This window comes from Microcaecilia unicolor, chromosome 2 (assembly GCF_901765095.1).
Source record: "Microcaecilia unicolor chromosome 2, aMicUni1.1, whole genome shotgun sequence".
Taxonomy (NCBI): Eukaryota; Metazoa; Chordata; class Amphibia; order Gymnophiona; family Siphonopidae; genus Microcaecilia; species Microcaecilia unicolor.
In genome coordinates this window covers 381,003,429-381,026,344 of record NC_044032.1, presented here as the reverse complement: position 1 = coordinate 381,026,344, position 22,916 = coordinate 381,003,429, and the positions used below count along the sequence as shown (strand labels likewise).

Sequence of the window (22,916 nt, the reverse complement as noted above, 5' to 3'; positions counted from 1 at the left end):
CCCTTGCCCTTTATATTACATCAGGCATACTAAACGGCGTTTAAAGCAGAGGCTTGCAGAGCATGTTAGTAATCTTAGAATTTGTAAAAAAGATGCTCCTCTAGTAGCTCATTGGGCTTCATGTAAACACACTTTAGAGGATTTGAAATGTGTTGTGCTAGTACAGCTGCCTACTCCTGAGGGGGGAGGTGGGGACATCTCTGCTAGGTTGCTGGCTATTGAGCAGCGTTATATTTTTCAGTGGGATACTGTGACCCCTAGAGGGCTTAATCTGGAAACTGAATGGATTTGAGACTCTGTCTCTTTAAGGTTAGGGCGTTTGCTCTTCACTGTTTGGTATTTAGCCTGCCGTTCTGTGCTGCAATTTATGAGCTGGAAGCTTGGAGGTGGAACTGGGATTCCCTGCCTGGACGTTAGTCCCGTTGGTGAATAGCTACTACAATGTATATCTACATGGATTGTATTCATTTGAAAAGTGATTGTTATATTGTTAGTTGCCTATGTTATTGTGTTTTTTCTGTTTGCTGATATGTTATAGGTGATAAGGGGTGGTTCCCCCTGAGGAAGAGCTACGAAATGCAGTCTCGCATTGGGGAACTTTGGAGTATACTAACTATGTGAGCTTAATTTACCTATCCCTGGAAGCCTCCCACTTACCTGAAGCATTCTTTGGCGGCCTTTAATTTAAAGGTTTGACTGTGTGCAGGAGGATCACAGAAGATTTGTGTGACTCTGCAATTCCCAGTGTTTCTCTGTGGTTTTTTTTTTTTTTTTTTCACAGGGATAAGAACAGTGGCTTTATATTGCAGAGGAGTTTTTTTTTTCCTTTCTTCACTTGAGAACTTGTTGAACACAAAGATCAGCAATGTGCAATATCTGCTACAATTATTAAGAACTGGGTTTTGTGTGCCCTTGTGTTTTTTTAGGGCTCACTGACTGATCTTTATTGAGATTGTGCTCTGATGATACACAGAGACTGCAATTTAGGGTTTATGTTCAATGTTCTTTGTGGGATTTACATGTGTGATCAGGGTACAAGTCTGGTGTGGATGGCAGTGTGAGTGAGTTGCAGGGATACTATTTGGTAATTCTTTTAATGCACTGGTTTGTTTTCACTAAGAAAGATTTTGTAATTTATATAGAACAGGAGTACTGTTTGTTGTTAATGTTTTAGGTATTTCCTATTATATATATATCCCCTATTAGGATTAAGATCTAATACTGTGAGCCATGACATGACCCTCAAGAGTCAGCCCAGCCTGGGCATAAGTGAAGGAAATGCAATCTGCTAGCCAATTAGAAATGGTGCATTTCCCGACAGCGACCCCCTTCCTGTTGGGATCAAATGACACAAACATTTGGGCAGACTGAAGGGGCTTGTCCGCTCCACATAGAAGGCCAATGCTCTCTTGCAGTCCAATGTATGCAACTGACGTTCAGCAGAGCGGGTATGAGGACGGGGAAAGAATGTTGGCAAGGCAATTGACTGGTTCAGATGGAACTCCGACACCAACTTCGGCAAGAACTTAGGGTGAGTGCGGAGGACTACTCTGTTGTGATGAAATTTGAGGTAAGGAGAATTCACTACCAAGGCTTGAAGTTCACTGACCCTAGGAGCTGAAGTTAGAGCCACCAAGAAAATGACCTGCCATGTCAAATACTTCACATGGCACGAATTCAGTGGCTCAAAAGGAGGCTTCATCAGCTGGGTGAGAACGACATTGAAATCCCATGACACTGGTGGAGGTTTTACTGGGGGCTTTGACAAAAGCAAACCTCTCATGAATTGAACAACTAAAGGCTGTCCAGAGATAGTGCTTTTCACCACCATGTAGACGGTAAGCCTAATAGCACTAAGGTGAACCCTTAAGGAGTTGGTCTTTAGACCAGACTCTGACAAGTGTAGAAGTTATACAAGCAGGGTCTGTGTAGGACAAGAGCGAGGATCTAGGGCCTTGCTATCACACCAGACGGCAAACCTCCTCCATTTAAAAAAGTAACACCTCTTCGTGGAATCTTTCCTAGAAGCAAGACCCGGGAGACACCCTCAGAGAGACCTAAGGAAGCGAATTCTACACCCTCAACATCCAGGCCGTGAGAGCCAGAGACTGGAGGCTGGGATGCACAAGCGCCCCCTCGTTCTGAGTGATGAGGGTTGGAAAACACTCCAATCTCCACGGTTCTTCGGAGGACAACTCCAGAAGAAGAGGGAACCAAATCTGATGCGGCCAAAAAGGAGCAATCAGAATCATGGTTCCGCGGTCTTGCCTGAGTTTCAGCAAAGTCTTTCCCACCAGAGGTATGGGAGGATATGCATACAGAAGGCCTGTCCCCCAATGAAGGAGAAAGGCATCTGACGCTAGTCTGTCATGTGCTTGATGCCTGGAACAGAACTCAGGGACCTTGTAATTGATCTGAGTGGCAAAAAGATCCACCGAGGGGGTGCCCCATGCTCGGAAGATCTTGCGTACCACGCCTGAGTTGAGCGACCACTCGTGAGGTTGCATTATCCTGCTCAACCTGTCGGCCAGACTGTTGTAAACGTCTGCCAGATACGTGGCTTGGAGACGCATGCCGTAAGAGCGAGCCCAAAGCCACATCTGGATGGCTTCCCGACACAGGGGACGAGATCCAGTGCCTCCTTGTTGATGTAGTACATGGCAACCTGGCTGTCTGTCTGAATTTGAATGATTTAATTGGACAGCCGGTCTCTGAAAACCTTTAGAGCGTTCGAGACCGCTCAGAACTCCAGGAGGGACCAAACTCCTTGAGTGTGGAGCACATCTACATGAGCTCCCCACCCCAGGAGCGATGTTATCAGCACTTTTTGTGGCTGAGGAATTTGGAAGGGACGTCCCAAGGTCAAATTGGATCAAACTGTCCACCAGTGAAGGGAATTGTGAAAATCGGTGGACAGCTGGATCGCATCTTCTAGACTCCCTGCAGCTTGCTACCACTGGGAAGCTAGGGTCCATTGAGCAGATCTCATTGGAAGGGAGGCCATGGACGTCAGATGGACTGTGGAGGCCATATGGCCTAGAAGTCTCAACATCTGCCGAGCCGTGATCTGCTGATACGCTCTGGCCATGGAAACTAGAGACAGAAGGTTGTCTACTCTTCCCTCGGGGAGACAGGCACGAGCCATCTGTGAATCCAGCAGAGCTCCTATGAATTCTAGTTGTTGAACTGGAAGGAGATGGGACTTTGGGTAATTTATAACAAACCCGAGTAGCTCCAGGAGTTGGAGAATCATCTGCATGGATCGTAGAGCTCCTGCCTCTGAGGTGTTCTTCACCAGCCAATCGTCGAGGTAAGGGAACACATGCACTCCCAGTCTGCGCAGCGATGCTGCAACTACTGCCAGGCATTTTGTAAAGACCCTGGGCGCAGACGCGAGACCAAAGGGTAGCACACAATACTGAAAGTGCTGTGTTCCCAGACTAAATCGAAGATACTTCCTGTGAGCTGGAAGAAGGGTGCCCAGGGAAAGCATCCTGAACTTTTCTCGGACCAGGTATTTGTTCAGGCCCCTTAGGTCTAGAATGGGACGCATCCCCCGTTTTCTTTTGCACAAGGAAGTACCTGGAATAGAATCCCAGCCCTTCTTGCCCGGGAGGCAATGGCTCGACCGCATTGGTGCTGAAAAGGGTGGAGAGTTCCTCTGCAAGTACCTGCCTGTGCTGGGAGCTGAAGGACTGAGCTCCCGGTGGGCAATTTGGAGGTGTGGAGATCAAATTGAGGGAGTATCCTTGCCAGACTATTTGAAGAACCCACTGATCGGAGGTTATGAGAGGCCACCTTTGGTGAAAAAATTTTAACCTCCCTCGGACCGGCAGATCATCCAGCACGGACACTTTTGATAGTGGCTATGCTGCACTGGAGTCAGTCAAAAGCCCATCCCTTGCTTTTGCTGGGGAGCTGCAGGGGCCTGTCTAGGCGCACGATGTTGACGAGAACAAGCGCACTGGGGTTGAGCCTGAGCAGGCTGCCGAGAAGGTGGATTGTACCTACGCTTATTGTAAGCATAGGGAGCATTCCACCTTCCCCTGAAAAACCGTCTACCAGTTCAGGTAGATGCTGAAGGCGCCCGGTGGGAGAGTTTGTCGAGTGCGGTTTCCCGCTGGTGGAGCTGTTATACCACTTGCTCGACTTTCTCGCCAAAAATATTATCCCCCCGGCAAGGAACATCCGCAAGCCGCTGCTGGACCCTATTGTCCTGGTCAGAGGCATGCAGCCATGAGAGTCTGCGCATCACTATACCTTGAGCAGCGGATCTGGATGCAACATCAAAAGAGTCATAAGCACCCCTGGACAGGAATTTACGACACGCCTTCAGCTGCCTGACCACCTCCTGAAAAGGCCTGGCGTGCTCCGGAGGGAGCTTGTCCACCAAGTCCACCAGTTGCTTGACATTGTTCCGCATGTGGATTCTCGTGTAGAGCTGGTAGGACTGGATCTTGGACATGAGCATGGAGGACTAATAGGCCTTCCTCCCAAAAGAGTCCAAAGTTCTAGATTCTCGCCCCGGGGGCGCCGAGGCAAAATCCCTAGATCTACTGGCTCTCTTGAGAGCGGAATCCACAACCATACAGTCGTGAGGTAACTGCGACTTCATCAACTCAGGTTCTCCGTGAATCCGATATTGGGACTCAGTTCTTTTGGGAATGGTGGGATTAGTTAAGGGTTTCATCCAGTTCCTAAGCAATGTCTCTTTAAGGACATTATGCAAAGGGACAGTGGACGACTCCTTAGGTGGCAAAGGATAGTCGAGGCCCTCGAGCATCTCAGTCCTGGGCTCATCCTCAGATACCACAGGGAAGGGAATTGCCACAGACATCTCCAGAACAAAGGAAGAGAAAGAAAGACTCTCCGGGGGAGAAAGCTTTCTTTTTGGTGAAGGAGTAAGTTCAGAGGGAAGACCACAAGACTCCTCAGAAAAGAAATATCTGGGATATTCCCCTTCATCCCACGAGGCATCCTCCTCAGTATCAGACAAGAGTTCGTGAACTGCAGTCCGAAACCGGGCCCATCTCGACGCCGAGGACCCATGTCCTCCATGGCAATGTAGAGAAGTCGACTCTCACGCCGGCGACGAAGCAGCTTCCTCCAGCGACGTCGACAGGCAGTCAACCTGGGTAGCAGCCGATGCCGAAAGTGGTACCGGCATCGGAGACCTCACCACAGACCACAAGCCAGCTGCCGCTTTCATCGATGGCACCGAAGGCGCAAGCACCCCCGGTACCGGAGATTGACGCAGCAGCCCTTCCAGCAAACCTGGAAGAATGGCCCGGATACGCTCGTCCAGAGCCGCTGTCGGGGAAGGCTGTGGGGTCGATGCAGCAGCCAGTATCAGAATCTGTGGAGACCTGGGAGGCGGTACCGGGCTGTCCGGAGATCGACGCATCGACACCTCCTGGAGGGTGAGCAGTCCTCCCGGCGTCGACGCTTCACGGGTGCCGAATCCTTCGACGCCCCGGAGCTCTCGGTACTGTGCCTCAAAGGAGACCGATGATGATGCTTCTTTGCCTTCACTCGAAGCACGTCACTGGCACTCCTTGGAACCGATGAAGACATCGAATCCAGATGCCTCCTCGGGGTCGGGTCCAACAGGAGTTGGGTCCGACAGTGTTTGGTCACGGTGGGCCTGCCCAGCAGGAGCCTTTGAGACAGGTGGAGACCCACTCGATAGCTCACTGCTCCCATCGTGTGGTGATGACCAGACAGCCATTACCTGCATTCCCGATGTCGATGCCATCCTTGGTGCAGATATCGATGCCGCCGATCGCGGTACCGATGTCGACACCGAAGAATCGGTCGGAGCTCCGAAAAGACAATCCCAAACAGCTCTTTTCGATGCTTGGGTCCGTTTCTTCAAACTCAGACACAACTTACAAGCGTCTGGGCGATGTTCGGGACCAAGGTACTGGAATGCACCACGCGTGCGGATCAGGGTTCAAGATGGACCGTTGGTACCGACCACACTTTTTGAAGCCGCTGGGAGTATTCAATGATATGGGCGGAAAACCGCGTCGGCGAAATCAAAAGGCTCAATTGTGCCAAAAAAAGGGGGAACAAAAAAAGAGAATCGCGTATGCGCGGCCTAAGGCCGCGACTAGGGACGAAAGAAAACTTAGAAGGGCTAACTAAGAAAGGAAAATTAGGTTCTTACCTTGGTAATTTTCTTTCCTTTAGTCATAGCAGATGAAGCCATTACGTATGGGTTGTGTCCATCAACAAGCAGGGGGAGATAGAGAGCACTCAACTTTTCACAGTGCCTCATGGCCAGCCAGCTTCACTGCCTCTTCAGTATTTGAAGCTTCCAAAGCAGTATGGCAAACTGCAATGGGAATAACATGAACTTTCCTCACAGCGAACGATGGCCCCTTAACAAGGGCATGAACTCAAAAGGAGGGAATGAACACATCCTCCTGGAGGGAATCAACTCGTCCTCCTTATTGTATAACTGGAGGGGATACACGCAACCTCCTGGAGGGAATGGACTCATCCTCCTATAAGTGAACATGAATCCTGAAGACTGTTTTCCAACTTTCTCCCAAGGAAGGAACTTCAGGAAACAAGAACAGAACCTGAAACAGATTCACAGCATACAATCATACAGGGAGGGCTCATGCCTTCATCTGCTATGACTAAAGGAAATAAAATTACCAAGGTAAGAACCTAATTTTCCCTTCCTTGTCATCAAGCAGATGAAGCCATTGCGTATGGGATGTAACAAAGCAATCCCTATAGGGTGGGAACAGGTCACACCAGGCGCTAGCACTTGTGCTCCAAAACACGCATTCCTCCTAGCAGCTACATCCAGCCTGTAATGTCGGGCAAAAGAGAGCTTAGAAGCCCATGTTGTGCTCCAGTTTCAGCCCAAGAGGAAGAAATCGCTCTGGTAGAATGCGCCTTAAAGGCTACAGGCGGAGACCGGCTGGCAAGCAGATAAGCTGAAAAGATAGTTTCTTTGAGCCAGCGGGCAATAGTGGCTTTAGACGCTGGAGACCCTCTGCGAGGACATGATAGCAAAACAAACAGATGATCATAGATCCTGAAAGAGATAGTAACTCGCAGATACTGCAGCAGAGTCCTGCGCACATCGAACAGGTGCAACTGCCCAAAAGATTCTGGAAACTCCTCCTTATCAAAGGAGGGCAAGAAAATAGGCTGGTTTAGGTGAAACGCTGAAACCACCTTAGGCATGAAGGAAGGCACGGTCCAAACCGTGACCCCGGACTCTGAGAATTGCAGAAATGGGTCTCTACAGGACAGCACCTGGAGTCCTGACACCCGTCTCGCCGAAGTAATGGCCACAAGAAAAACGGCCTTTAGTGTCAAATCTTTCTCCGATGCTCACCGAAGCGGTGCAAAAGGAAAAGCCTGCAGGGCCTTCAAAACTAGCCCCAGGTTCCAAGCTGGACAGGGTGCTCGCACGGAAGGCTGGAGCCGAAGCACCCCACTAAGAAACCGTGCCACATCTGGATGAGCAGCTAAAAACACGCCTTCAACCTTACCACGAAGGGAGGCCAACGCTGCCACTTGCACCCGCAGGGAATTATAGGCCAAGCCTATTTGTACACCATCCTGCAAAAAGTACAGAATCGGCGAGACAGGAGCCTGCATGGGTGTAATCGCTTTTGAAGCACACCAAGACTCAAACTGGCGCCAAATCCTGGCATAAGCCACGCAAGTGGAACGCTTGCAGGCCTGCAGTAGAGTGGAAATGACTGTGTTTGAATAGCCTTTGTCCCTCAATTGCGCCCTCTCAATCGCCATGCCATAAGACCAAAGCGGCAGGCGTCCTCCATGGCTACCGGGCCCTGTGACAACAGGTTCGGTACCAGAGGTAAAGGAAGGGGAGCCTCCACTAGCATCTGTCGGAAGTCCGCATAACAAGGCCTCCTGGGCCAATATGGGGCGATGAGGACCACTTCTCCTGGGTGCAGCCGAATCCGCAGGAGCACGCGCCCTATCAAGGGCCACGGAGGGAACACATATAGTAGGCCCGGAGGCCAGGGCTGAGCCAAGGCATCCAACCCTGCCGAGCGAGGATCTCTCCGTCTGCTGAAGAAGCACAGGACTTTGGCATTTGAACTTGTCGCCATAAGATCCATCACGGGCTTGCCCCATTTGGCACATATCTGCAGGAATACTTTGTCTGCTAGTTCCCATTCTGCTGGATCGATCTGATGCCTGCTTAGATAATCGGCTTGCACGTTGCTCTGACCTGCAATGTGAGCTGCCGACAGAAACTGAAGATGCAGCTCGGCCCAGTGGCAAATCTGTTCGGCCTGCGCAGCCAGTGCTCTGCACCGAGTGCCGCCTTGTCGATTTATGTAGGCCACTGCTGTCGTGTTGTCCGACATCACTCTGACAGCCAATTCTTCCAGGGTCATTTGAAAGGCCAGAAGCGCCTGAAACACCGCTTTCAACTCTAGGCGGTTGATGGACCACTCCACCTCCTCGGGTGTCCATAGACCCTGGGCATGCTTCCCCTTGCAATGTGCGCCCCAGCCCTTCAGGCTGGCATCTGTCACTACTAGACACCAATCGGGGAGCGCCAGTGGCATTCCTCGCCGCAGCATGCTGTCTGAGAGCCACCACTCCATACTTAGTCGGGCCGCAGGGAGCCAAGAAGTCTGCATTGATAATCCTGAGAAACTGGAGACCATCTTTGAAGTAGGGAATACTGTAGAGGTCTCAGGTGCGTTCTCGCCCTGGGCACCACTTCCAATGTGGCTGTCATCGATCCCAGCAGCTGGACAATGTCCCAAGCTCGCGGGCGGGGCATCCTCAGGAGCAGATGGACCTGATTCTGAAGCTTGCACCGCCTTAGCTCGGGTAGGTATACATAGCCCAAGTCTGTGTCGAACCTGGCCCTCAAATATTCTACAGACTGCGAGGGGGTCAGGTGACTTTTGGCCATATTGACGACCCAGCCTAGAGATTGAAGTACTGAGACCACTCTGGCTGTAGCTTGGTAGCTCTCTGTTAGAGAGTCTGCTCTGATGAGCCAGTCGTCTAGGTACAGGTGAACCCTGATACCTTCTCGCCTGAGCAAAGCAGCTACTACCACCATTACCTTCGAAAAGGTTCGGGGAGCTGTGGCGAGGCCAAAAGGCAAGGCCCGGAACTGGAAATGTTTTCCCAACACCGCAAACCTCAGAAACTTCTGGTGTGGGGGCCAAATTGGTATGTGCAAGTAAGCTTCTTTCAGGTCTAGAGACGTGAGAAACTTTCCTGGCTGTACCGCAGCAATGACGGGAGGCAGGCATAGAAGCCCCGTATAAGAGGCTTGGGGAGGCTAAGCCTCCCCAGCCCAAACTGTGAACTTTCCCGCGGCCCCGCCTACCTCTAAATGCGGGCCGAGACAAGACTCGACGAAATCTTCTGTTGAGCAGCGCAGCGGCAGCCAGGAACGAGACCTGCCGTCGCTACTCTCCACACACAGCCAGCATAACATAAGAAAAAAAAGAAGTGCGGGGCTGCAGCAGCATTTAGACATGCGCTGTCGGCTCTGCCGGTCTCTGCCCCGTGACGTCAATTTCCCGTTCCGGGGTCAGAGGACCAGCAGAGCCGACAGCGCATGTCTGAAGGCTGCTGCGGCCCCGCGCTTCTTTTTATTCTTCTGTCAGCGCTGCTATTAAGAGGCCCGGGCCGGAGGGAGAGAAGAGAACGTGGCCACTGGCTGGAAACGGTAGGAGGAGAGGGAGAGCAGGGGAGAGCCAGGGGGCATGGACAAGAGCAGTGGAGAGCCAGAGAGCGATAGGGAGAGAAAGAGGGGCCATGGAAAAGAGCAGGGGAGAGCCACGGACATGGAAAAAAAGCAGTGGAGAGCCAGAAAGAGGGGCCATGGAAAAGAGCAGGGGAGAGCAAGAGGGGCCATGGAAAAGAGCAGAGGAGAGCCAGGGACATGGAAAAAAAGCAGTGGAGAGCCAGGGACATGGAAAAAAAAAGCATGGGAGAGCCAGAAAGAGATGGGGAGAGAAAGAGGGGCCATGGAAAAGAGCAGAGGAGAGCCAGGGACATGGAAAAAAGAAGGGGAGAGCCAGAAAAAGATGGGGAGAGAAAGAGGGGACATGGGCAGGGGAGAGAGAGAAGCTGCTGGGGAGAAACTGGGGGAGACCCTAACTGTCAGACTGAGAAATGCTGGCTGGATGAAAGGAGGGAGAAAGAGGAAAAATGCTGGAAGGAGGGGGCAGAATGAGGGAAGACGCTGGTAGGGAGGGACAGAGGAAAGACACTGGAAGGATGGGGTGAGAGAGGACATGCTGAATGGAAAAGGGTCAAGAAAGAGAACTGTCTAGAAGGAAGGGGAGATAGAGGGAGACAATGGACGGAAGGACTGGGAGAGGGTAATGGGTGGAAGGAAGGAGAGAGAAAGAGGGATGACACTGGATGGAAGGGTAGGAGAGAAAGAAGGAAGGTGCTGGACATGGATGGAGAGGAAGTATATGCACATGGATGGAGGGGAGTGAGGAGAAATGCTGGATATGGATGGAGGGGAAACTGTTGAATTTTAAGAGCTGGATCGGGATACTGAAGGATAGGGACAGGGCTACAGATGGTAGACAGGACGCATAAGGACACAGCAGGATGGTGGACATGGTGAGAGAAAAAATATCAAATAGAAAGACGACCCTGCATAAAACAGAAGACGCTGGGACCAAAGCAAATAGAAAAACTAAATGATCAGACAACAAAGGTAGAAAAAAGTATTTTATTCATAATTTATTAACTGGAATATGTCAGCTTTTGGAAATGTGCATCTGTGATGTTTTGCATGTAAGTTTCAATTTTTCTAGTAATGCTGCATGCTGAGTGACTTCCTGAGGTAACTTTCCAGTTCAGTATTTTGCCTTCATATCTGTTGTGTCATGTGTTTTTCATGTGATCAAGGTGCAGTATTCTGCTAGCGTGTAGTATTTTCAGCCCTTTTTGGGGTTTTTTTGTTTCACTAGGTTGTGCACTGGTGTTTTAGAGCCCGGTGTAATTACAGTGCTGCCTTTCCATGCATAAGGTTGTAGCTTGTCCTGACCTTGGAATTAGTACTGTTATGGTTTGGTAAGGTCATGAGTATGTTTTTGCACAAGTTTGTGTATAGTGTTTTGCAGTGGAGAGATTGTGTAGTGGCCTTACTGAAGTGGCACCAAATCATCAGAAAGGGTTTTAGAGCCTAAATCATGACACACTACCTCTTGAAGGATCTACATAAAAGGAGCTCATTGTGAACACTTTCCACCCTAAAAGGGTGTTTTGTGGCTCTACATGAGAATTGTGATACTATGATCCCTTGTTTCATATTGTTGACGGTCTGCATTTTCCGTATGGGTGGTATATTGGTTTATTAGGGTCTGCCCTGTGTTATGGCACAGTAAGGTTTATGAGTGTGTTTTTGCACAAATTTGTGCATAGTGTTTTGCAGTTGAGCAATTGTGGTTAGTACATGCTTTGAGCGACCACTTTATTTTTTGACATATGATACATATTTAATATCTAAATTTAATAAAAGGTATTGTGACTTGTTTTACTTATTTATTTTCTATGTTGTCAGACAATTATGGATGTAAGCCCCACCCCTGGCCTCACCCCTAATCCCGCCCCCTTTAGCCTCCTCAAACAGTTGGGCCACCGACCGCCTATGAGCGCAGGGTTTCCATGTGGAAATGCCGCACTCTCAGGGACTTGTTTAATTCTTTTAAGTCCAGAATAGGGTGAAAAGACCCACCTTTTCGCGGCAACACAAAGTAGACGGAGTATCGGCCGTAGCCGTGTTCGGCGGGAGGTACCGGGGACATGGCCCCTAACTGAATCAGACCTTGCAAAGTCTCCTCTACCGCCGCCCGTTTGGCGGCAGAACCGCATCGGGACTTCACAAACAAGTCTCTTACTGGGGCGTTGAATTCTAGGCGTTGAATTCTATTCTGTAGCCACCTCGTCCAGAACCCACTGATCTGAGGAAATATTGGCCCACTCCTCGGCAAAGACGTCCTCCGATGACAGGAAGCGAGGAGGGGGCCGGCGCACCATCATTGAGAGGGTCGCCCCTGAACTCCAGGCCTAGAGCCGGTGGCTGCGGAACGCTTGTCCGAGCGAAATGAGTTCCTCTGCTGAAAAACGGGCACGAGAAGTGAACCCAGCAGAACGCCCCGGGCGGTACCTTCTAGCTTCACGGAAGCGAGGACTATAAGAGGAGTGGACCGCCTGGCCCTTGGAGGAAGGCCTCGGCCTATCTTCGGGCAAGCGCTGGGGTTTAGGATCTCCCAGGCCTTTAACAATTTTTTTTCCAACTCCTCACCAAATAGGAGAAGGCCTTGAAAGGGCAACTTCACCAACCTTTGCTTAGAGGCCATGTCCACTGCCCAATGTCTTAGCCAAATAAGACGGTGAGCCGCCACTGCTACTGCCATTTGTTTAGCCGAAGCTCTGACAATATCATAAAGGGCATCAGCCAAAAAGGACAAGGCCGACTCCAGCCGCAGAGCCACATCCAAGAAGGGCTCCGCTCCATCTCTGGGCTGTTCCATTGCCTGTTGCAACCACGCCAGGCAGGCTCTAGCAGCATAACAACTGCATGCAGACGCCCGAACAGCAAGACCTGCAATTTCAAAGGACCGTTTAAGTGCTGCTTCCAGTCTACGGTCTTGTATATCCTACAGGGCAACTCCTCCTTCCACAGGGAGGGTAGTTCTCTTTGTCACTGCAGTGACTAGGGCATCTACTTTAGGCATTGCAAAGCGAGCCAAAAGCTCCTCACGTAGAGGGTATAATTGCCCCATAGCCCTGGAAACTTTCAAAGGTCCCTCGAGGTCAGCCCACTGAGAGGAAATAAGCTCTTGGATGGAGTCATGCAAAGGAAAGGCTCGAGCAGACTTTTTGGTACTAGCCATCCTAGGATTCACAGAGGAGGCCGTGCCACTGTCAGGCTCTTCAACAGAAAGGACCTGTAGGGCATCTGAAATAAGCGCTGGCAGCTCATCACGGTGGAAAATCCTCACCGCGGAGGGATCATCTAGATCCTGTGGTAATTCTGCACCTGACTCTGGCTCCTCAGACCACGAAGGCCTGCCAGAACTCTCCGAATCCTCACAGCCCGACCACCTGGGGGGGGGGGGGGGGGGGGGGGGGGGGGGGAGAAGGAGAGGAGGTGCACCACAATCAGAAGGGGAATTAGCCCTTCTACGCTTTTCTTTATGCCAATTATCAGGAAAAACAGCCTCAGCAGGCAATCCCAGGCCAGAATCCACCGGGGGGGAGGGGGGGGGGGGGGAGACACAATAGAAGGGGCCTCAGACGACCCTTGAGGGAGAGCTCTTTTCAGCATGTACGCTTTATACAATAACACAAAATCAGGGGAGAAAAACTCGCCCTGGGCACCCAGATCCCGTCCGGGGCTAGCCGCTCCCTGAATAGCCTCAATTCGAAGTGTCCCCCCGCCCCTCCCCGCCCCCCGGGCTCTCTGTGTCTACGGAGGCCGCGCCATGCGGATAATTCAAAATGGCATCCGCTGCCAGCTCTGAGAGGGAAGAATCATCGCTCGCCATGCTCGGGCCGGCTCTTACACCTGTACAGCACGATTTACAGAGCCCCGCTGCTGATTTGCGCTTGCCACACCGGGAACAGTACTTTACATTCTCTGCAGCCATCGCCGAAAACGGCGGGAAAATTCAAAATGGCGGTTTCGCGCCAAAAAAGCCCCGATCGCGGGCCCACCCCGGAGGAGTTAGAAAACACTCTTACCTCACCGGACTGAGTATCACAGCTCCGGTCCCATAGAAGAATCAAAGGAAAACCTCTGTTCCATTTTTTTTTTTTTTTAACGCTGTGAGGAAAGCAGAGGTAATAAGAACTCCGGAGGCTCAGATGAGTGGGAAAGGCAGGGAAAGGTGATCCAATGTGTCTGCATCCACTGAGTGGGAAAGGACAGGGAAAAGCAAGCTAATATGTCCACATCCACGGGGGCATGGGTAAGGCAGGGAAAGGGCTAACCTATGTGCCTTCAAAGTGAAGCTGCTATAGCCTCTAACACCCCGGCTAACAACTGGCAAGCTAGGAGCCACCCCCAGGCAGATTTTTGATGGAGCTTGAAGAAGCTGCAGCCACCCTGCTTGGGGAGATAGAGAATACTGAAGAGGCAGTGGAGCTGGCTGGCCATGAGGCACTGTGAAAAGTTGAATGCTCTCTATCTCCCCCTGCTGGTTGATGGACACAACCCATACGTAATGGCTTCATCTGTTTGATGACAGGGAAATAAGGGTTATTAATTTATTATTATTTTTAAAGGAAAGAGAAACAAAGAAAGTGGCACTTTAAAACAAAAATAAAGTGCGTGAACCTTGTGAACAGACGAGATACAGTTTCTCTGGGCTTGAGGGAGAGAGACCGGCACGCAGCCACTCTCCACCACGGAACAGAAGAAACTGAGGCGGGAACGGACGTGCGCGGGCAGGAAGACGGCCACGCATGCGCGGTGGGCGGTCCCCGCGCGCCAGGGCCTCCCACGAAGCTTTGAAGAGTACTTGGAAAGCACTTCCAGTTCCTGGGCTGCCGTGGACGCCGACCCATCAGTGAGAACAAGCAGCCTGCTTGTCCTCGGAGAAGATTAATTATATCTTCCCTGCTAGACCAGTCCACATCGGAGGGATGCACCTCAGCTTTGTCCCTCAAGTCGGGAGGTAAACAAAGTCAGTCCATTACTGCCCTGCAAAAGACACTATCTGACCCCACTATAATGTCAATTCTGTAGCGTTTAACAAAGGAATGCATCAACAATCATGTCACCGCCCTGCAAATATCTTCTGGGTGAGAGTGTTCTAGCCTCTGCCCAAGAAGCCACCAGTAACCTAGTGAGTGTGCCCAAAGCGCTTCCGGAACCACCTGGCAATTGAGAATGTATGCTAATTGCCAACAATCCGAGTGACAGTGGATTTGGATGCTTCTTGTCCCCTGCGTGGAACCGGAACACCAAAAAGATGATCCAATCTTCAAAAACTGTTGGTAACTTCCAGGAACCTTAAACAGCTCTATGAACATCCAACTTATGGAGATCTAACCCCATTCACACCTGACCCTCCCCCCCACACCTCAACTGAAAAGCCAGAGAGAGAAAGAGAGAGACTAATTCAAATAAAAGGAAGAGACCACCTTCGGCAAGAAGGAAAGGACTGTTTGAATGGACACTGAATATTCTGAGACATTCAAAAAGGGATAACAACAAGAAGAGAGCCTGGAGCTCCAAGATCCGTGGCATTAAACAAATTGCTACAAGGAACACTGCTTTCAAAGGAGTCACAAAATGATGCATTCTTCAAAGGGAAGCCTAGACAGAGATTCTCAACTAAATTCAGATCCCACTCTGGAACCACCAAGCACCTCAGGGAGCAGATGTGCTTGACCCCCATAAGAAATTGTACTACGTCTGGCTGTAATCTTAGTAATAAACCACCCACCTTGCCTCAAACATGTCAGGGCTGCTGCCTGCACATACAGGGAGTTCAGGGGTACACCTTTATCTAATCCCTCTTATAAGGATAGAAAACTTAGCAAGATAGCTTGTACATGGTCAAGCCACAGTCTTCACACCAGTACTCAAAAAGTAACCAGACTCACACACAAGCCAAGGACATCAAAGGTCTTCTAGCCTTCAGAAGAGTAGCCACTATGGAAGGAGCATAGCCCTTTCAACTCGAACAACCTCTCTCAAAGGCCAATCAGTAAACCACAAGGGATCGGGATCTGATAATGTAACTGGCCCTTGGCACAGAAAACTCAGACCAACAGAAAGGTGAAGAGGGGGGTTCTACCAGGATCATGATCCTATCCACATACCAGGGACATTACGGTTAATCTAGGGCCAGTAAGAACAGCAGAAATGGATGTTTTGCAATCCTGTAGACCACACAAATCATCAGTGGCGTCCTAGCATAGTCACGATTGAATGAATGCACCAAGCCCTCACCCTTTCTGTGGAATTGACTCACCACAGGTGACACCAACTTGTCTTTCTCCAGGCTGGACCCATAACTGCTCAAGACCAGATTCTCAAGGATGCAGGCCTGTACTCTCTGGAACTTCCACCCATACGCCTTAGATGCTTGGTTACGCTCACAAGGCTCAAACCCTGAATGCTCCTCAAATCTTTCTAGGCCCCTTGGAAGCTGGACAATGCGATCTGAATACTTTCGGATAATGTCTACACAAAACCAGGGACCTAAAAATCAACTGCCCCCCACCCCTGGGACCACCCCCTCAAGGGCCCCAGACCCCATCGGGAAGGACAGCACTTCTCCATCTAGTGATACTGTGAACTGCAGTGGATTATGCAGGAGCCATGTGGTCTGGCAAAAACAAGGCTGCCATTCCCACCAAAACCAACTCCATGTTCAACAGTCCCAGAAGACACCTCAAGCGCTGGCTGCACACCACCAGACCACTATTGACTGCCATGGCTCCCTGGAGCCACGTGCCAATGAAGAAACCTCCTCCCAATGCAAAAGAACTAGAAAAATCTGCTCATGCACTAGTTCCTGTACCTAACAAATAGAACAGTGAGGTAGATCCAAGGAGGAAATAAAATATTCTTTATTGGGTACAGGTAAAAGTGAGGTAGTTGCAAGGAGGATATAAAATAGTCTTTATTGGGAACAGGTAAAAGACGACCCAACACGGCCGTGTTTCAGCCCAAAAGCCTGCCTCAGGGGTCTGTTGTATCTCTGATGTTATAGCAGAGGTGCCTAACAACAGGAGTATAATCAAAGTTCTGGCTGTGTAGTCCTTGTGATATCCACAATTTGACAGAAAGTGCTGAGTTGCAGTGGCCGTACAACCGGCAAAAGTCAGTGATGCGAGTTCCGTCAAATTGTGGATATCACAAGGACTACACAGCCAGAACTTTGATTAAACTCCTGTTGTTAAGCACCTCTGCTACAACGACAGACCCCTGAGGCAGGCCTTCGGGCCAAAACATGGCCGTGTTGGGTCGTCTTTTACCTGTTCCCAATAAAGACTATTTTATATCCTCCTTGCAACTACCTCACTGTTTTATTTGTTAGCTCGTGGTTACGTTAGGTTTGTTCCTCCTTTTTGCTTTTCTAGTTCCTGTACCTGCCATAACCCCTCCCCCACCAGCATTGCTAAACACGACTATACTGGCACAGACACCTGGGAAGCCTCCTTTTCCTTTTATTCCTCAAACCTGCCATTCTGGTAGTCTCCCCAGAGTCAGGGAGGTGAGAATAAGAAACAAACAACTGAACTCACCCTGCTGACAAAGGCCACTGCAAACTCCAGCCCACAAGTGATGCCTCAAGTGAATCAGACCTACAGTAACTACTTGTTCTGCTCCTCCAGACCAACCTGTTTCATCTGCTGGAGGCAGAGAAATACCGAATTGTTGCAGGCTGCACCACTTCTTATAACAGTATGCCACTAAAATATTAAAATTTCTCTGCCTCCATTATCTGCTAGCAGGGTACCACACTCAATGGTGTGGCCTGGTCTAAAAGGGGTACCATTTAAAGAACCCCAACCAGATATTATTGAATGTTTTATCTTGTCCTGCTCCTACATACCTGTTATGAATTACTTATTTACTCCTAATTCACTTGATATTTTATCTGTAATATCTAATTTGCTTGATTTTCTTATATACCTTAAATGTAACTCTTCTCTGTACTTATCATTCCGTTGCTCAAGAAGAGCCCTCAACCCCAGGTACTCAACAAAACCTAAGAATTAGGCTTGGAGACCTAGCCAGAGCTGCTGCTGTGTGTGACCACCACCTGCTGAGATAGAGAACATACTGAGGAGTTTCCAGCAGCACATGACCACATATAGGGAGGCAAAAGGATTGCTCTCTATCTCCACCTGCTGGTAGATGGACACAACCCACCAGTCTATGGATTGATCAGCATGATGATATGGAATGTGGGATACAAATGCAGCAAAATAAATAAATATAAGTATAATGCATGGTAATTACTTGGCCATATCTGTATAACGTATACTATATATTCTATCCTTATACTCAACCTGAGGTGTGTTTACTGTGTGAATTTGTAAAACAAACAAAAAAATCTAAAAATCCCACAACAAAAAGTCAGCCCTCAAAATGTACCTCTTTTTTTTTTGCTAAAGATGATTTCTCAAAAAGCAATTGTGGTATTATATAAGTCACAACCACATAGTTAAAAATGTCTCTTCTAAAGCGTATGACTAAGAAGATAAAGCTCCGGACACCACACATCCTATCCTAGCCAAAGATGAGAAACAGACAAACCTGTCCATCGCGTCCAATCTTTACTGGTTTGTGCTCATTCCAAGGATTGGTAAGGTGAGCGGATTTTGTGAAAGGCAATTCACGCCTGCAAGGTATCATATAAAACGAGTAATTATAAAACTAACTACTGATCTTCAGTTCCAGATTATAAGTACAAGGATAAAACTATGCATTATGATGAACAGTCTGCTTTTTCACATACTCAAAATTTAAATCTGCTTTTCTCCCTGCATGAGTGTAAGCCACTACATAAAGCTACTGATACAATGTATAAGAGTAAACAAGGGTGGTAACCATGTTCTCAGTTTTGGTGATAACCATGTTCAGTTTAAAAAAAAAAAATGCATTCACCCATTCACTTAGGACAAGTATGTTTTCTTGGATGGTGGGAGACACGGGGAGCACAAGGCAGCAGAATCATCCTGCCCACAGGGACCCAGGAAGCATGGGAGGTGGATTCAGAGCCTAGGAGGCGAGAGGGCTGCATGGAGGAAAGCAGCAAAAGAACGTGAAGAGGGAGAAGAGTACACAGGCTGCAGGGTAGAGCGACTGAAGACTGTACCCTCTATGTAAGAGGCAGGGTTAGTGGTCAGTGGAGAAGAATGAGGCAGCTGCAGAGTGAGCAGGCATGTGTTAGTCAGGAAAGAAATGCACTTATGTTTATCTGATTTCAGTAAGGCCTTTGACATGGTTCTGCAAAAGCAACTAGAGTACCCTAGGCATGGGCCTTTAAGCGATGAGTCAGTTGGAAACAAGACGAGTGAAAAGCAACAAAGGGCAGTGGTAAAGAGTTCACTCTGAGAACAAAGGATTTTACTTGTGGTAAGCAAGTGAGATAAACCAGATGGAGTTTAACGACAGCAGACAAATATATCCATGTATACCCTGAATTAAAGATGCTCAAATAACTTCTGGGTATAAATGCAGAGGTAGTAGGCCTCTTTTCTTACAAAGGAGGATCTGGAATAAGGGGCCATAAGATAAAGATGAAAAGGAGCAGATTCACGAGTAATTTAAAGAAATATTTATTTTCAGAAATGGTTGTGGATGCACAGAATAGCCACCTGGTGAAAGAAAGAGAGACAAGGATATATCAGAATTCAAGAAAGCATAGAAGCACAAAAGATTTCTGAAGAAAAGGAAGGCATTGTAAAGGAAATTAGGGCTTATCTACTAATTCTTTTTCCTTTGGTCCCTCCAGATCAGTCCAGATTCTTGGGTTTACATACTCCTACTAGCAGATGGAGACTGAGATCTATCAACTTCACAGTGAGCCTATAAGAACTCTGTGTAGACCTCAGCCAGTCAATAATTTCGTACTAAAAAGAGGATGACCCCCAAAATATAACACTACTACCTACATCTTAGCTCCCTCAAGGATTAGGGAACAAACAGCAAGACAGTCACCAACATTAAGGCTACATTTCATATAATTACAGGGAAAAAATGCTGACATCATTCCTGAAATATACACCACACTCTGAATTATGCCAAGGCAGTGGATCTCTTCCTAGAGAACGGCACACAAATTCAGATTACGGGAATCCTGTGAAACCTGCGGGATTCATGCGGGTATGGAGGAAGGTACCACGGGTTTCCAAAAGGGACGAAAGAAGTTAACATGAGACTCCCACTGGAATCAAAATCTCTGGTGATTTCAGAATGAGGCATGGAATGCACCGAGAGGCAGCTGGAACACTAGAATGAGGCTTGGAACACTCATTGGTTGAATAATGAATACCATCCAAAAAACCACAGGAGGCTGATGGAACTGAGAAGAAACAGAGGGCTGCAAGTAAACAGCAGCATCTACTCCTGTGGGTATAGGTAGGGATGGAATGCATCTTGGTGGGTATGGGTTAAATTCCATTGGGGATTGGCGGGGATAGGGTGAAATTTCATGGAGGGGGGGTCCCACTGCTTGCCCTGGGATGGGTAGCATGGAATCTTGCTACTATTTGGGTTTCTGCCAGGTACCTGTAACCTGGATTGGCCACTACTGGAAAGCAGGATACTGGGCTAGATGGACTAATTGATCTGACCCAGTATAGCTGTTCTTATGTTCTGTCCCCATGCAAACTCTCTCTCTTCCTCAACTGTAACATGGAAATCTTGCACCTGTCATACCCTCTTCCCTCAGGCGTGCCCATCTCAAAAGCCAAGCTGTAAGATGGGTTTGGCATTCCTACTGGACCCTGCACCAGCAGGTTCCCAGAGGCTGGGAACTTCACTGCCTCCCTCCAGTAACAGATTAATCAAATCCCCGTGCTAGGGTCTCATAGTAACATAGTAAATGACGGCAGATAAAGACCTGTACGGTCCCATCCAGTCTGCCCAACAAAATAAACTCATTTTACATGGTATGTGATACTTTACATGCATACCTAAGTTTGGTTTGATTCGTATTTGCCTTTCTAAGGGCACAGACCTTAAAGTCTGCCCAGCACTGTTCTTGAACTTTCGATATCTATTCAGTTACGATCAGGGCGTAGACCGTAAAAAGTCTGCCCAGCACCGGTTTTGCTTCCCAATTTCCGCTAAGATTCCATAGATCCATTCCTTCTAAACAGGATTCCTTTGTGTTTATCCCACGCATGTTTGAATTCCATTATGGTTTTTGTCTCCACCATCTCCCGCGAGATGGAATGCCATGTATCTACCACCCTTTCTGTGAAAAACTACTTCCTGACATTACTCCTGAGTCTGCCCCCTTCAATCTCAATTCATGTCCTCTAGTTCTACCACCTTCCCGTCTCCAGAAAATGTTCATTTGCGGATTAATACCTTTCAAATATTTGAATGTCTATCATGTCACCCTGTTTCTCCTTTCCTCCAAGGTATACATGCTCAGGTCAGCAAGTCTCTCCTCGTACGGTTGGCAACGTAAATCCCATAACATTTTTGTAGCTTTTCTTTGCACCGCTTCTAGTCTTTTTACATCTTTAGCAAGATATGGCCTCCAAAACTGAACACAATACTCCAAGTGGGGCCTCACCAACGACTTGTAGAGGGGCATCAACACCTCCTTTCTTCTGCTGGTTATACCCCTCTCTATGCAACCTAGAATCCTTCTGGCCACGGTGTCACCTTGTCACATTGTTTCTTCACCTTCATATCCACAGACACCAACACCCCAAGGTCTCTCTCCTGAGTCGAGCTTACTAATCTCTCCCCTCCTATTCGGTATCTCTCTTTTGGGTTTCTGCAACCCAAAGTGCATCACTCTGCACTTCCTAGAATTAAATTTTAACTTTTTATGTTGAATATAGCAGTGTTATAATGATCAATACTACTTAGTAATTTTTCTTTTCATTTTTAAAAAATATTTTTGGTGTTCAGTGATTGTGAAGTGCCCATTTAACCATTTAGGCGATCCTCTCGTTGCGTTCTTTTGTATTTCTTGAACAAAGTCTTTTTTGCTCTTATTTTTTCAGCTACTTGTTTGGAGAACCATATAGGCTTCCTGTTTCTCTTGTTTTTGTTTACTTTCCTCGCGTAAAGATCAGTTGCCATATTTAGCTTGGACCAGATTTTCCACTTCTACTCCTTCCCACGCCAACAGCTCCTTCTTCAGGTATTCCCCCACTTTATCAAAATCAGTACGTCTGAAATCCAGTACTTTGAGTTTTGTGAGTCTGCTCTCCGCCTTTGCCCTTCAAACCATATCGTGCGATGACCATACTATTACATAGGTGGGGACCCACCCGGATACTGGAAACACTTCCTCTATTCTTGAGCACTAAATCCAGCATCGACTCTTCTCTCGTGGGTTCAAACACCATTTGTCTGAGCAAGGCACTTTGACAGGCGTCCACAATCTCCATACTTCTTTCTGATTCCTCAGACGGGACGTTCCAATCCACGTCAGATAAGTTGAAATCTCCCAATAGTAGAACCTCCCCTTTCATACCAATCTTATGAATATCTTCTATCAAATCCTTGTCTAGTTTCTCCGTTTGTGCAGGAGGCCTGTACATAACCCCCATGTGGAAACAGGTTCCATCTTCTCTTTTCATGTCGATCCATAAAGCTTCTTCTTTTCCCCAGGTGCCCTGCATTTTAGCCGCTCTGATAGTCTCTCACATACAGCGCCACTCCTCCACCCCTTCGGCCCTCTCTATCTATCCTAAAAAGATTATAGCCCAGTATAGTCACATCACATCCCATTCATGGGCATCATTGAACCACATCTCTTTAATAGCAACAGTATCCAAGTTTTCTTCAAACATCAGGGCTTCCAAGTCTTGAACCTTTTTACCTGGACTACGAGCATTTGTGCTCATTTCTTTCCATGTGCTTAGTGAGTTTAGGTGGTTTTCTATATTTCTCAGTAGCCAAATCTAGGCCACCAGTCCTCTGTTTCTCTATTCGCTGGATGATCCGGCTCAGTAAGAGCCATGGCGGAACACACAGGTTGATGGGAAGCCATAGCTGTACCAGCACTTTCGTGTTGTTTGTCGTTGCCATTAGGTCCATGACTGGCTGATCTCAGTGCTTCCTGCCCCAGATTCCATTCTCCTGGGTCAAGAATGTTCCTACTCAAGATTTATGCTTTAATATTCTCAGTTCCAGCCACATGTACTGATGACAGATCCAACAGATTCATCTCTGCTCAAACCATCAGGCTCATCACCTC

At 48.4% G+C, this 22,916-nt stretch overlaps 1 protein-coding gene across 5 annotated transcripts in view; it reads right to left on the bottom strand.

Moving 5' to 3' along the window:
- The window catches only part of YTHDC1 (YTH domain containing 1), a 274,467-nt gene that overhangs the window by 99,096 nt on the left and 152,455 nt on the right, over positions 1-22,916 (bottom strand). For all 5 annotated transcript variants that reach the window (XM_030190527.1, XM_030190528.1, XM_030190529.1 and 2 more), the window contains one exon: positions 18,281-18,365. In XM_030190527.1, the coding sequence (XP_030046387.1) occupies positions 18,281-18,365 (85 nt within the window). The remainder of the gene's footprint in view (positions 1-18,280; positions 18,366-22,916) is intronic.